The 14,389-nt window shown below is 41.1% G+C and overlaps 1 protein-coding gene across 7 annotated transcripts in view; it reads right to left on the bottom strand.

The window, feature by feature from the left end:
• Positions 1–4,363: 4,363 nt before the first annotated feature.
• LOC146374240 (eukaryotic translation initiation factor 4 gamma 1-like) overlaps positions 4,364–14,389 on the bottom strand; it is a 44,832-nt gene continuing 34,806 nt past the window's right edge. For all 7 annotated transcript variants that reach the window (XM_084951986.1, XM_084951987.1, XM_084951990.1 and 4 more), the window contains 9 exons: positions 9,040–9,167; positions 8,563–8,735; positions 8,146–8,271; positions 7,959–8,040; positions 7,695–7,793; positions 6,950–7,084; positions 6,688–6,766; positions 6,140–6,280; positions 4,364–5,979 (listed from right to left, as the gene is read on the bottom strand). In XM_084951986.1, coding sequence (XP_084808112.1) covers positions 5,798–5,979; positions 6,140–6,280; positions 6,688–6,766; positions 6,950–7,084; positions 7,695–7,793; positions 7,959–8,040; positions 8,146–8,271; positions 8,563–8,735; positions 9,040–9,167 — 1,145 coding nt within the window. In that variant the 3' untranslated portion in view covers positions 4,364–5,797. The remainder of the gene's footprint in view (positions 5,980–6,139; positions 6,281–6,687; positions 6,767–6,949; positions 7,085–7,694; positions 7,794–7,958; positions 8,041–8,145; positions 8,272–8,562; positions 8,736–9,039; positions 9,168–14,389) is intronic.

Below are 14,389 nucleotides of genomic sequence, written 5' to 3'. Positions count from 1 at the left end.
GCAGCACCCTCAAACGTGCTGACCCACTGTGGAAAAAACACCTTGTAATGCTGTCTAAGGGTTTTCCCTCTGGTCCAACTTTATCTAGTCACAGTACCCAGAACAAACATGGTTTGGAAGGATTACATGGTGAGGAATGATGGTGTAACAGTGGTGGAAATGTCATGTGAAAACCGGTTCCAGCTGAGCGCGATCGTGCAGCTGAGGCTGGAGATAAGGCGGTACGACCCCCTCCTCCCTACGTGAGGCGGTGTGGTGTCAGCAGGGAGACGGCGGCTCTCCTAACACGTGTTATAAGATGATACAGGTTTAAAATGAAGGCCTCACTGTGGTTACACACAGGTCGACTTACAGCCTACAAAAGGTGCTGCTGTAGGTTGATTGTGTGAAGCGCTGCTGAACAGAGACCACACTGACTTAAATGAATATAAATGAATATAAAAAAGGAGGAAGAATGTGGGAAGAGCACTGCTTCTTTATTTGTACAGGCAGAGTTTGCTGAGCTTACACATTCTGTTGGCCCGAGTTGCATTTAGGAGCAGTCCAGCACAACCATACCGTTCTATTTCAGGCTGATGGTGGGAGGTGGGGAAAGAAGGCTTCACTCCACTCTGCAGCTCATATTAGTGTTACAGACTGAACTGGCAGCTTTCTCACAGTATGATATACAACCCCCCCCCAAAAAAAACAAACAAAAAAAACACCCCACAGGATATAGCACAGGAACAGTCACAGCTTGTGGATTACATGATGAAAAAGGCAGAGAGCAGATTCTTGCAAACAAAACAGGGGTTGTTTTTCCTCCCCTTTATCGGAAGAACTAATCTGATCTGTGTGTATTTGGACCTGAATCACAGATCCAAAGTGAACATGTTCTCTGAATGTGAGATATTGAATAACTTCTCCTTGCTGTAAGTGGGGGGGGGGTTAGAGTACCTAACAGTTTTTGACATGGAAACATGCAAAAGTAAAAGTAAAGGGAAAAAATAAAAAGTGCTCCTACAGACTTTGTGTCACAAATCGTCAAACAGTGTGTGCTTTCACTGCAACTGCAATCAGTGATAAAAAGATTTTTTTTTAATTTTATTATTATTAATGATGCCCATCAGACAAGTGAATAAAATAGGTTTGGCTTATCTCGACACCACATCATGTGATGTTGGGTCAGCTTCTGTAAGAAATGTCTAGCTAGTGATGATGTTTAGCTCACAGAAATATGATTTGAACAAATGTGAATATTTCTACCTGCAGATCTTTGGTACGCCCACCTCTATTCTAAGTGCAACTGAAGTTTGAGATAATACCACAGACTGTATATAAAAGATGGAAACAACCACCGTGACACCACCCAGTGGTTTCTGGCCTGTGCATTTTGGCCACTCCCGTGTTGGTTTTGTGGAGCTAAAAGTAACCATATTTGCATGAGAGCATAAAGTACTAATGTTATTACATAAATGCATGGTAAGCAAGTCAGGGCAACACAGAGACACATACTTATTGTAGCTCACTTTTCACAGTCCTCTCTCAGTCCTCTATAGCCTGTCTATGATTGGTGCAGAACACAGCAGAAAGGCTGACGCTCACAAACAACAACTGTTCCTGCTTCCTTTTCACCACATCTCCAGAGTCCACTTTAAAATCCTATTACTAACATATTGCCTATATTGCAGAGCCACTGCTCAGATCATCTGATCAAGATCTTTTAATTGATCCATGCTCTGATTTTAAAACCAGAGGTGATGAACTTTGAAACATCCTTCCTCAGCCTGTCAGGTCGTCTGAATCTGTCATTTGTTTCAACCAACTTCTGAAAACTCTTTTCATGGTTTAGCTTTCCTTTAGTCTGTCCCCCATTATTTGGGGCCATAGTTTACACCTATTTGTGCGTATGTAGGAATAAGGTGTAAAATGGATACATATCTTTATGTGTGGCTTTAACTGAAATTGTGAAGCACTTTGTAATGTGTAATGTTTTTTGCTATACAAATAAACACAGAAGTAAAGGACTAGGCAGTAGAAAGCAGCATTATTTTTCAAATATTTCCAATAATACTCCAAAAGGCACCAACAGTAAAGAGGTTCAGTTTTATTCTAATTAGCAGTGATTAGCAGGTAGCAGTTAACCATGTTGATCAGCAACCATGGCCCTAATTTTAAAACAATAACGACAATAATGTTTTTGCACCAGGTTGGAAACATGCTTATTTCTGCTTATTTCAGCCTCTATTGGCCACCACAGGACCTGCTTTTTGTCTTGATTTGTTAGACCTGGAGTTTCCTGTTGATTATTTCAAATTCTAATTCAAAACTGCTCTAATGCTTCTATACTTAATGTGTTAGTGTTTCTTGGTGAATTAATCCAGGCCAGCCCTACTTTCTGGAGATCCCCAAGAAGTCCAGCTCTTTTCAGTTTAGTGTGAAGCCCCCCACTGGAATGACAGAACAGATGTCTCCTCGGTGTTTTTGTAACCTGTGTCCTGGCCTCTAGTTACATAACTTCTCCTGCTGACCACAGCAGCATGTCTCTGAGCTGCAGACTGCATGTGACACTCTGTCTCTGAGTTACCAATGTGTAACATTACATCTGTCCCCTGATACATGTCAGCAGGTATCCCCGGAGTTTAGAGGCTAGCTGTTAAATGATTGCCTCTAGGTCATGTTTCAGGTTGATATGAGCTCAATCAGTTAGTGGGTCAGGCCACGTCTGCAGCCGCTGCTTAATAATTAAACAATGTAAAACATAGGAAGGAAAAAAAAAGATAAAGCAATGAATTTCATTACTTGACAAAAAAAGAAAAAAATGACTTGTTTGATGTGCTGTTTCACTGTACTATCAAAGTAAAGCTCTTCTCAGACATGGATTACATGGCGGTCTGCTAAAGTGAGACCGCCTGTCAGACACGGGCCACTCAGAAGTGACAGTTTCTCATGGCTTTGATGTATCGTAACATGACTGCCTCATTTTGATACTTTAATTACTAGAGATGCCACATCCTGAAAGCCATTATTGAAACGGAGTCATACACTGAAGGTCAGTCAGTGGATCAACTGTCATTACACTGGAGAAAACAGATAACAGCTCACCTGTCTGAACTGAAGTAGTCAAAGCGATTTGCTGTGGGAGACATTAATGAAGTGATATTTCTGTTGTGAATTTTTAAATTTTTTTTAGAAAGGCCTGTGTCCACCACTGCCAACTTCAAGCAGATGTTTTCGTTTGCTCTGTTTGCTTCAGGTTTTTTGTGTATAGGGAAATAAAAATCAGGTTTAACTTGATCAAAGCCACTTTTGAAACAAGTACACCTCTTCAACTGCTCCTTAATGCAAATATTGAATCAGTCAATCACATGACTTATTGTATTTAGTCATGTAAACATGTTAAAGACAACTTGTTAAAGTTCAAACCAAGCACCAGAGTAAGGAAGGAAGGTGATTTCAGAGACTTTGAACTAGAGTTGTTGGTCCCAGACGGGCTGGTCTGAGTATTTCAGAAACTGGTGATCTGCTGGGATTGCGCAAATAACACTGGTTAGCATCACAGCAAGAGCGTCCTGGGTTTGAATCTATGACCTGGCCAGGGTCTCCCTGTCTGCGTGGGTTCTTTGGCTTCCTCCTACAGTCCAGAGACATGCAGTTAGTGTGATTAGGTTAACTGGTTATGTGTGAAGGGCTATTATGTGTTAGCTCTTTGGCAGACTGCCGACTTGTCTAGGGTGTACCCTGCCTCTCGCCTTATAACAGCTGAGATAGGCTCCAGCAGTCCAGAATCAAATAGGCGGAAGAAAACGGACGGATGGATGCAACCAAGGTATGCAGAAGAGCAGAACGATGGCTGCCTCTAGCAGGATAATATGACATGTCACAAACCTCAAACTGACTTCTTGAACAATGATAACAAGTTCAGCGCACCCAAAAAGCCACCAGTCACCTTTGGGGTGATTCACACTCACAGTCAACAAATCTGCAGTCACCGAGGAATGTTCCAATCACAGGATCAAAGCGGGAAAGCAGCCCTGGCCATGCCACCACCTCCCCTGGCTAAAAACCTATTCATTCTAAAGTTTTTAGTTTTCTCATGTTTCTGATTCATGACTCGTGTCTCATAATGAAGCTCAAACTCAGGAGATAAGTGTCTATAATAAAGCCCTCTGATTTATTTTTTAACCTGAAAGATACTCATTAAAACAAAAAACAAAAAAACCCAAAACCCCACAACCTAATATATTGTTAGGGAAATCTGTTTTGCGTGTCTGAAGAAAAAAGAAAAAAAAAAAAAATCAAACAACCACTACATTTCATTTCATCATAGTGGCAAAACAGCACCGGCCTTGCTGCCGCCTCCGGTAACAAAACCACAAGCATCTGCATTTTCCTTTTTATTTGCAACCATCTTTATTATCTCTTCCAGTTCTGGATGTGAAAAGAGGCAATAATTTTCTTTAATTAAATATCTTTTTTAATAAAGTAAAGCAGAAAAGTATTTACAATTTTTCAATTAAACTGTAATCAATGACTGGGGTTGGATATCACAAGCACCTTCTGCCAGCTGAGGAGAGAAAAATATAAATACAGGGGGAAAAACTGCCACATTGTTTCAGAGGAGCAGGGGAAATAGGGTTACATTAGCATAATTTCTTTAAAAGAAAACTATTCATCGTATATTTACAGAACTCTCCTGAAATGCATTTCCACTCATGGAAGCAAAGAAAGGCCTTAGGATTCGTACTGTTAAACTTTTCTTAAAAGTCCTTTGTCATTAAAGTGGATTTTTGTCTGCATACTTTTTCAAGTTTCAATAATGATACTTTTTCTTAAAAATAAAAAAACAAAAAACAAACACACCAACCGGCTTTGAACGAGGGCGAAACCATGATCCCTCGCTCTTGGTCTCCCTCTCTCAGTCCACAGTTCGTTTTTGAACCGCAGGAAACAAGTGAAACAGACACATTAGAGGTCGGGGGTGGTGGGATTGAGTTGGGCTGGGGTTTTAATTGGTAGCATCGCTGCCACCCCTGCAAGCAGCAAAATGGTCAATGTTCATTGCCCCTCTCCTCAGTGACAACGTCCTCAGAAAGTCCACAACCGTTGCATTCACTCATGACTGAAATGTCTCTTAGACGGCTCTTTTCTTTGTAGTTTTCAATTTTTCTTACAAAAAAAAAAACAAAAACAAAAAAACAAAACAAACCACCCTTAATCATCCAACACTTTGAAAAGGGAAACAAAAAGCTCTACATAAGCACGTCATGTAGATCCAAACGGCGGACATGTAGCATGACATGTGTCATGTCCACATGATAAAGGGTGAATTCATCAAAAATATAGATGTGAACAGCCTTTTAAAGTCTTCTGTTATATTTTCTGTCTTTAAGCAAAATGTCTTGAGTAGTTTTGCCGTGGCGACAAAAAGCTTTCTGAAATCAACCCAAAAAATAAAAATACTGAAGGAAACAGCATCAGAGCATTCCTACAGCTTTCAACTCTTCTCAGCATTCTCTCTCTCTCTCTCAAATCTATTCATCTCTTTAGTTAATCCTGTGTTTGTTTCAAAAAAGACATTCGGTTGCACAGAAGAAAAACAAGAAACTGAAAACAAGCAAGAAAAAAAAAAAAAAAAAGGATCGAATGTTCGATCCATAATACAATCTCTCCCAGTTGAAGAAGTTTTTTTTTTCTTTATTTTTTTTTCTGTTTATGCAGAAGGATTTTGCTGATTCAGCCTCTTGTGAATCATCCACAGAACATTCGCTCTCCCCATGGGTTTGCCCAGAACTCTCATCGATTCTCCCAGCAGCCCCTAGCTGTTATCGGATTCATCCTCGGCTTCGCGGAGCCACGTGAAGAAGGCAGTGACGGACTTCAAGGCCACGCCCTTCCCCTGCTGTTCGGCGGGGTCTTTGCTGGACTCCCACTTGTAGAAGGCCTCCTCTTTGATCACGTCTTCATCGTAGAGTGTGTCAAAGAACATTCGCAGCAGATCTGATGAGTGAGGGGAGAAAGGAAATGAGGAAAATGGTGAGGAATGAGGAAATGATGCCGATCACTTTCTTAATCTTTTAAGTTGTAGCATGAAGAGAAGCAGAAATCTGAATTTCAAAGCAGTGACAAAGGACAACCTGAGCCTGAATGAGCTACTTACTGGCAGGCTGCTCCATCTGCAACATGAGGGCCTGCAGAGCATACAGAGCCTGTAGTTCCTTCTGTTCGTCCTTCAGGTATTTCTGCAGGAGCTTCGCCCTCCGTTTGATCTGCTCGCTGTCAACCTTGTAGGGATTCTCACCTGTGAAGGAAAAGTTTCAAGAATGTTCACATTTCACTTGGACTACACCCTCTGGCCTGGATTATTTTCACACACTGAGTAGCAGCCCTTTCATTCCTAAAAGTACAACTCAAGCCACACATACTGACAATTAACAGAACATTAAAAAAAAAAAAGAATGAAATAAAAAGATCAAAATTTTTTTTTCCTAGCAGATGAGACATAAATGAAGTCCTGTCAGCTGTGAGGGAACTAAAGTCTCACTTTAAGTAACACATGATTTAACTGATTTCAGCAGTAAAAGGTCCCAAAGTTCAGTAATATGGTAAGAGGACTTAAAGCCCATCAGAACTGAAGTGGACCAGGAAGTCTACTAGCCTACTTAGTCTAGTGTTAGTGTTTAATGTGAAGAGTGCAGAATGACTCACAAATTGCTGACTGGCAGATGCAGGTCATCAGCACTCTGACAAACATGTTGGAGGAGGTCTGCTGCTCATCCAGGTTGGCCTACAAAGAATCACATTTATTTACGTGTGGACAAAACTGGAAAACACCATCCAAAATACGACGACCTGTCTGAATCAGCTCTGTTAGTGCTGCGGTTACGAAAGTTGCTTTGTTGAGAAACTAACGATGACACATTTTCAGGTTCTAAAAGTCAGAACCCACATGAGTGTATCTGAAACAAACCTCAATCCAGTCAAAGATCCTCTGGTTGTCAGCCTTGTCCTGGATCAGTCTGTCCAGCTGGCTGGTCAGATCTGCAGCGCTGAGCTCCTTCTTCTTGTCCTTCTCCGACTCATCGCCCAGTGTAAACTCCACATTCTACAGACAGAGAGAGAGAGAGGGGCATCATGGTCATTTTTCACGACGTTTGTCACATCACATGCTATGAGAATATTTCTTCCTTTTATCCTGCATTACATTAAATGTGATGAGAGGATTGTAACACTGCATATTGGACTGGGGGATTAGACTATTATACTACTATTATTAATGGAACTCATTTAAGATCCATGTGTGGTATTTTAAGATCACATAAACAATGATGATACCTAACATTTGATGAGTTATTACTTTCCACCTCTGGTGATTTTTCTGCATTTCTTCAGCATCTGTCATTACAGTGGTAAGATACTTTTTTTCTCACTTGGATCTGTATGATGTACAATGCTGATATCCTTAATACGGTCAACAAAACTGAATTATGTAACGCTAATTCGAGATAGTTTAAAAGAATTGGAGCATGATAACCCTGTGGAGGTTTTCTTTAACTATGTGAACACAAAGTCACATCCAGATGTTTAGTAATCAGACTCCTCAGTTAAGACCTGAGCTTTAGATTCTTGCTTTTTTCCTTCGCAGTGTTGAATTACATCGAGGATAACCACAGACAGCAGGCTGTTAATGATGAAGGCAGTGAGTGAACCCTCACCTTTTCTGTCACAAACTTGTTGACGTCTACGTCCTCAGGGAGGAAGTCCTTCCACCGCAGGCCTGCCTCCCTCCACATTATACCTGCCTTTTTATGGCTCTGATGGGAGGAAAGAGATGTTTGTAGACTGATGGAAAACGCAATCATATTTGTGAATGCCACATGAATAGATCTTAATCTTGTTTTTTTCTGGGACAAAAGTTTATATATATATATGCTAGCTTTTCAAAAACACAATATGACATAATAATGATCAGCTCTTACCATTCCTTTGCAGAGTAAAGTGAGGATGTGAACCAGCAGGACTCCAGCTTTGCCCAGGGGGATCAAAGGCTTTGAGACATCCCTGAAGACACATCAGGCAACCAATGAATTAACCATCAACAAATAGAAATATCCCATTTATTCCTCATCTGAAGTGTTGAGAGACTTAGCAAGTACTATAACAAACCTGAAAAGTTCTCCCATGGGGATGCCTCCCTCTTGAAGCATGGGAGTGATCAGCTCAGCCAGGTAGAGCCAGATATGGGGGATGTCTATCGCCATGTCTTCTGCCACCTCCAGGATTTCCTTAAGCCTGAAAAAAGAAGCACAGTACACGGACATCAAAGATTATTCAAGGGTTAAGAAATACAAGAACAAGCCCAACTTGACTCAGCAGATGGAATTATTAAGCAGCATCACACCATGCTGGTAGCAACATATGGAAACTCACTGCTTTTTGGCCAGACAGGGGGTTTTAAGATCACGAAATGCAGAAAAATATTCACAAGCCTGACGTTTCCCTGCGGGCCGCTGGTAATGTGGATTCCTGCTGGTCCAAACTTTACCGGTTAACCCAGCACCTCCCTGGGGGTTCTCTACTCACCCTTTGTAGTACTGCTCCTTTGGTAGGATGCCGGTCTTAATGAGCTGGTGCAGCAGCAGGCCCATGTGCTCCCTGGCGATCGTGCTGCGCTCCAGTGTTGACTCCAGCCCGTTTCGTACAAACACAAACAGCAGCTGAGTGCTATTTATCTCCTGCACGCACTGCAGAGCCTCCTGTGGGGACAGACAAGGACAGAAAGACAGCAGTGAATCATAAGCTCCTCTTTTATCCTCTCATGGCTTTAAGTGTAATAAATAGATGTTCAGGCGTCAACAATGCGGACTTTAGATGATGGAAAAACACTGAAACCCTCACTGTGAATAAGAAGACTAATAGAGCAGCATTAATTATAAAGTGCTTTAATTGGTCCACAAAGCACTTTGTGAATACATTTCACATAAGCAAAGGTAAAAGGTAGTTGTTGTTTTTTGTATTTAATTTTAGGTGTCCTTGCTCTGTGTGTGTGTGTGTGTGTACCTTCATGTCGTTGATATGGAGGTACTCCTCAATGATGGCTGTGGACTTCTTTTCCAACTCCTCCTCGGTCAAGGCAGGCTTGGTGGGGGTCTGGGGAGGTGGAGGGGTGGCAGCTTTCTCCCTCTTCGCTGTTCACAGAACAACAAAAAGAAAGAGAACAGCAAATCAGATTTTAAGCTACACGAGGGGAAAAAAAAACCCCCAAACAGAAACATTGTTTCCACAGTTATCTTCTTGTAAATCTTCAAACTGAAGTCAACTGAATAATGAGGAGCACAACAGTCCTGCCAACATTTTTATGTTTGGGGTGGAGTTGATTTTTTCTCCCTAACAACAACAACAAAAAAAATCGGATTATTTGAAGCTTTCAGAGAATCGTGCACTGATGACAAAAAGAGCTGCAGAAGTCATTATGCGACTTTTAAAATCCAGATTGTTATTCTTAGAGTGCAGTGCAGTAGCTCTGTATGATTTCAAAAAAAAAAATCATCACCATCTATCTCGTCCTCTGAAACAGACCTTTTTTAACTGATCTCATATTTCATAATAAATAACATCAAGCAAGCTGGATGCCATTAATTGCAGTTTAATTTAATGGCACTGTCCCACAGATGCTGGAAAATCTGGATTTTTTCCCCCCTGCCCTTGCAGCAATTTTTTTCATTTGGGCTGACAGATGTGCTGTTCGTCATCTTCCACCTGTTCTTTTCCTTGTTGTCTCTTAGTTTTAATTTTTTTTTAAACAAATAAACTTCGATTACAAACTTTTTAAAAACTTGACCCATAGCGAGTTTCTCAGAAGAAACAATATTGAAAAACATCATTATTTCAGACTTTATTTTTAAACTGTTATCACTCCCATGGAAACACTTGCTGGCTTCCTCCTTGGACCCAACTGCTTTTTTTAAGTTTCTCCAGTCTGACTATCTCCTTCTTTTTTGCCTCAGTGGTGCAAGTGATTTCTGTTTTTGGTTGGCAGAAGCAACAATGCTTTTCTGGTTAATTTAGAGCGAGTCTGCTTCACTAACATATGCATGGCGGTAAGAGCAAAATTGGCCCATGTCATAAATAAGAACGTTTACACGCACATATTAGTAAATGAAGGCCACTGTGCTCACACCCAGAGCTATGAGTACTCTGTACATGTCCTGCAACCAACATCTCTAGAAACACTAACTACATCATGGATGTCATTTTTTCCATTCATAAAAAAAAAATGTTAATCTAGGGGGCATGGACCCCTAACTTTTGCAGAAAGAATTTTATACTGGTGTGATGATCACTTCCTGTTCCTGCTCAAACACAGTGGTGTTTCTGAGTAGCTTATTTGCTTAGCAATTTAATTAACAACTTTTAAATACATTCTTCTTTCATAGTATAATCTTCACGTGCTTCATCCGAAGCACACTTTCTGTGTACTCACTACCTAATTTATAGCCAAAGTATTCACTCACTGTCTCTGTACTGTTTCGCTAGCTTAGCTTAGCTCGTAGCCGACTCGTTAGCACCATGGCTACTTCACCTGTCCCTCCTGCACTTTCTTGCTCATTGTGTCAGATGTTTAGTTACTCCTCGGCCTCCTTTAGCAGTAATGATATCTGTAACAAATGTAGCATATTTGCAGCTCTGGAGGCCAGGATTACTGAATTGGAGACTCGGCTTCGCACCCTTCATTCACCCGTAGCTAGCCAGGCCCCTGTAGCTGGTGCAGCCGAAGATAGCGTAGGCCCCGCTAGCTGTTCCCCGGCAGACCCCAAGCAGCTGGGGAAAGAGGGCGGCTGGGTCACGGTGAGGAGGAAGCATAGTCCTAAACAGAAGCCCCAGGTACACCACCAACCCGTTCATGTGTCTAACCGTTTTTCCCCACTCGGTGACACACCCGCCGGGGGTCAAACTCTGGTAATTGGTGATTCTGTTCTCAGACATGTGAAGCTAGAGACACCGGCAACCATAGTCAATTGTCTTCCAGGGGCCAGAGCAGGCGACATTGAAGGAAATTTAAAACTGCTGGCTAAGGGTAAACGTAAATTCAGTAAAATCATAATTCACGTCGGCAGTAATGACACCCGGTTACGCCAATCGGAGGTCACTAAAATCAATATTGAATCGATGTGCAACTTTGCTAAAACAATGTCGGACTCTGTAGTTTTCTCTGGTCCCCTCCCCAATCAGACCAGGAGTGACATGTTTAGCCGCATGTTCTCCTTAAATTGCTGGCTGTCTGAGTGGTGTCCCAGAAACGATGTGGGCTTCATAGATAATTGGCAAACCTTCTGGAGGAAACCTGGTCTTGTTAGGAGAGACGGCATCCATCCCACTTTGGATGGAGCAGCTCTCATTTCTAGAAATATGGACAAATTTATTAAACCCCCCAAAATATGACTATCCAGAGTTGGGACCAGGAAGCAGAGTTGCAGTCTTACACGCCTCTCTGCAGCTTCTCTCCTCCTGCTACCCCCCCAAAAACCCATCTCCATAGAGACTGTGTCAGCTTCCAAAAAGACAAAAAACAAACTAAAAACCAGCAACAAACAACTTAAACATAAACAATTACAAAGAAAGAACAGTACAGTATCCACATCTGAACCAAAGAGTAAAACAGTGAAATGTGGATTATTAAATATTAGGTCTCTCTCCTCCAAGTCTCTGTTAGTACATGACTTAATAATTGATCAACAAATTGATTTACTCTGCCTTACAGAAACCTGGTTGCAGCAGGATGATTATGTTAGTTTAAATGAATCAACACCCCCCGAGTCATTCTAACTACCAGAAACCTCGAAGCACAGGCCGAGGGGGCGGTGTGGCAGCAATTTTTCACACCAGCCTATTAATTAATGAAAGACCAAGACAGCAAGACAGACTTTTAATTCATTTGAAAGCCTGATGCTTAACATTGTCCACCCCAGCTGTGAAACTCAGAAACCAGTCTTACTTGTTATCATCTATCGTCCACCTGGGCCTTACACAGAGTTTCTGTCTGATTTCTCAGACTTTATATCTAATTTAGTTCTGAGCTCAAATAAAATAATTATTGTGGGTGATTTTAACATCCATGTAGATGCTAAAAATGACAGCCTCAACATGGCATTTAGTCTGTTATTAGACTCAATTGGCTTCTCTCAAAATGTAAAAGAACCCACCCACCACTTTAATCACACTCTAGATCTTGTTTTAACATATGGCATAGAAACTGAACATTTAACAGTGTTTCCTGAAAACCCTCTCCTGTCTGATCATTTCCTGATAACATTTACATTTACAATAATTGATTACACAGCGGTGGAGAGTAGATTTTATCAAAGTAGATGTCTTTCTGAAAGCGCTGTAACTAAGTTTAAGAATATAATCCACCCACTGTTATCATCTTCAATGCCCTGTACCAACACAGAGCAGAGCAGTTATCTGAACGCTACCCCAACAGAGGTTGATTATCTTGTTAATAATTTCACCTCCTCACTACGTACGACTCTGGATACTGTAGCTCCAGTGAAAACTAAGGTCTCTAATCAGAAGTACCTGACTCCGTGGTATAATTCTCAAACACGTACCCTAAAGCAGATGACTCGTAATCTGGAGAGGAAATGGCGTGTCACAAATTTAGAGGATCATCATTTAGCCTGGAGAAATAGTTTGCTGCTTTATAAGAAAGCCCTCCGCAAAGCCAGAACATCTTACTATTCATCACTGATTGAAGAAAATAAGAACAACCCCAGGTTTCTCTTCAGCACTGTAGCCAGGCTGACAAACAGTCAGAGCTCTGTTGAGCCAACCATCCCTTTAACGTTAACTAGTAATGACTTCATGAACTTCTTCACAAATAAAATTTTTATCATTAGAGAAAAAATTACCAATAATCATCCCACAGATGTAATATTATCTACAGCTACTCTTAGTACCATTGATGTTAAGTTAGACGCTTTTTCTCCAATTGATCTTTCTGAGTTAACTTCAATAATTACTTCCTCCAAACCATCAACGTGTCTTTTAGACCCCATTCCTACAAAACTGCTCAAAGAAGTCCTGCCATTGATTAATTCTTCGATCTTAAATATGATCAACCTATCTATAATGGTCGGCTATGTACCACAGGCCTTCAAGCTGGCTGTGGTTAAACCTTTACTCAAAAAGCCATCTCTAGACCCAGCAGTCTTAGCTAATTATAGGCCAATCTCCAACCTTCCTTTCATATCAAAAATCCTTGAAAGAGTAGTTGTCAAACAGCTAACAGATCATCTGCAGAGGAATGGTTTATTTGAAGAGTTTCAGTCAGGTTTCAGAGCTCATCACAGCACAGAAACAGCTTTAGTGAAGGTTACAAATGATCTTCTTATGGCCTCTGACAGTGGACTCATCTCTGTGCTTGTCCTGCTAGACCTCAGTGCAGCGTTCGATACTGTCGACCATAATATCCTATTAGAGCGATTAGAACATGCTGTAGGTATTACAGGTACTGCACTGCAGTGGTTTGTATCATATCTATCTAATAGACTCCAATTTGTGCATGTAAATGGAGAGTCCTCTTCACACACTGAGGTTAATTATGGAGTTCCACAGGGTTCAGTGCTAGGACCAATTCTGTTTACATTATACATGCTTCCCTTAGGCAGCATCATTAGAAGACATAGCATACATTTTCACTGCTATGCAGATGACACCCAGCTCTATCTGTCCATGAAGCCAGATAACACACACCAATTAGTTAAACTGCAGGAATGTCTTAAAGACATAAAGACCTGGATGGCCGCTAACTTTCTGCTTCTTAATTCAGATAAAACTGAGGTTATTGTACTCGGCCCTGAAAATCTTAGAAATATGGTATCTAACCAGATTCTTACTCTGGATGGCATTACCTTGGCCTCCAGTAACGCTGTGAGGAACCTTGGAGTCATTTTTGACCAGGACATGTCCTTCAACGCACATATTAAACAAATATGTAAGACTGCTTTCTTCCATTTGCGCAACATCTCTAAAATTAGAAATATCCTGTCTCAGAGTGACGCTGAAAAACTAGTTCATGCATTTATTACTTCCAGGCTGGACTACTGTAATTCATTATTATCAGGATGTCCAAAAAACTCACTGAAAAGCCTTCAGCTAATCCAAAATGCTGCAGCAAGAGTACTGACAGGGACTAGAAGGAGAGAGCATATTTCTCCTGTTTTGGCTTCCCTTCATTGGCTTCCTGTTAAGTCCAGAATTGAATTCAAAATCCTGCTCCTCACATACAAGGTCTTAAATAATCAGGCCCCATCTTATCTTAATGACCTTGTAGTACCATATCACCCTATTAGAGCACTTCGCTCTCGCTCTGCAGGCCTACTTGTTGTTCCTAGAGTATTTAAAAGTA

The sequence above is a fragment of the Perissodus microlepis genome, chromosome 14, assembly GCF_051167445.1.
Source record: "Perissodus microlepis isolate ML-2025 ecotype Zambia chromosome 14, ASM5116744v1, whole genome shotgun sequence".
Classification (NCBI taxonomy): domain Eukaryota; kingdom Metazoa; phylum Chordata; class Actinopteri; order Cichliformes; family Cichlidae; genus Perissodus; species Perissodus microlepis.
Note: the sequence above shows the minus strand (reverse complement) of the source record. Positions and strands in the feature narration are given on the sequence as shown.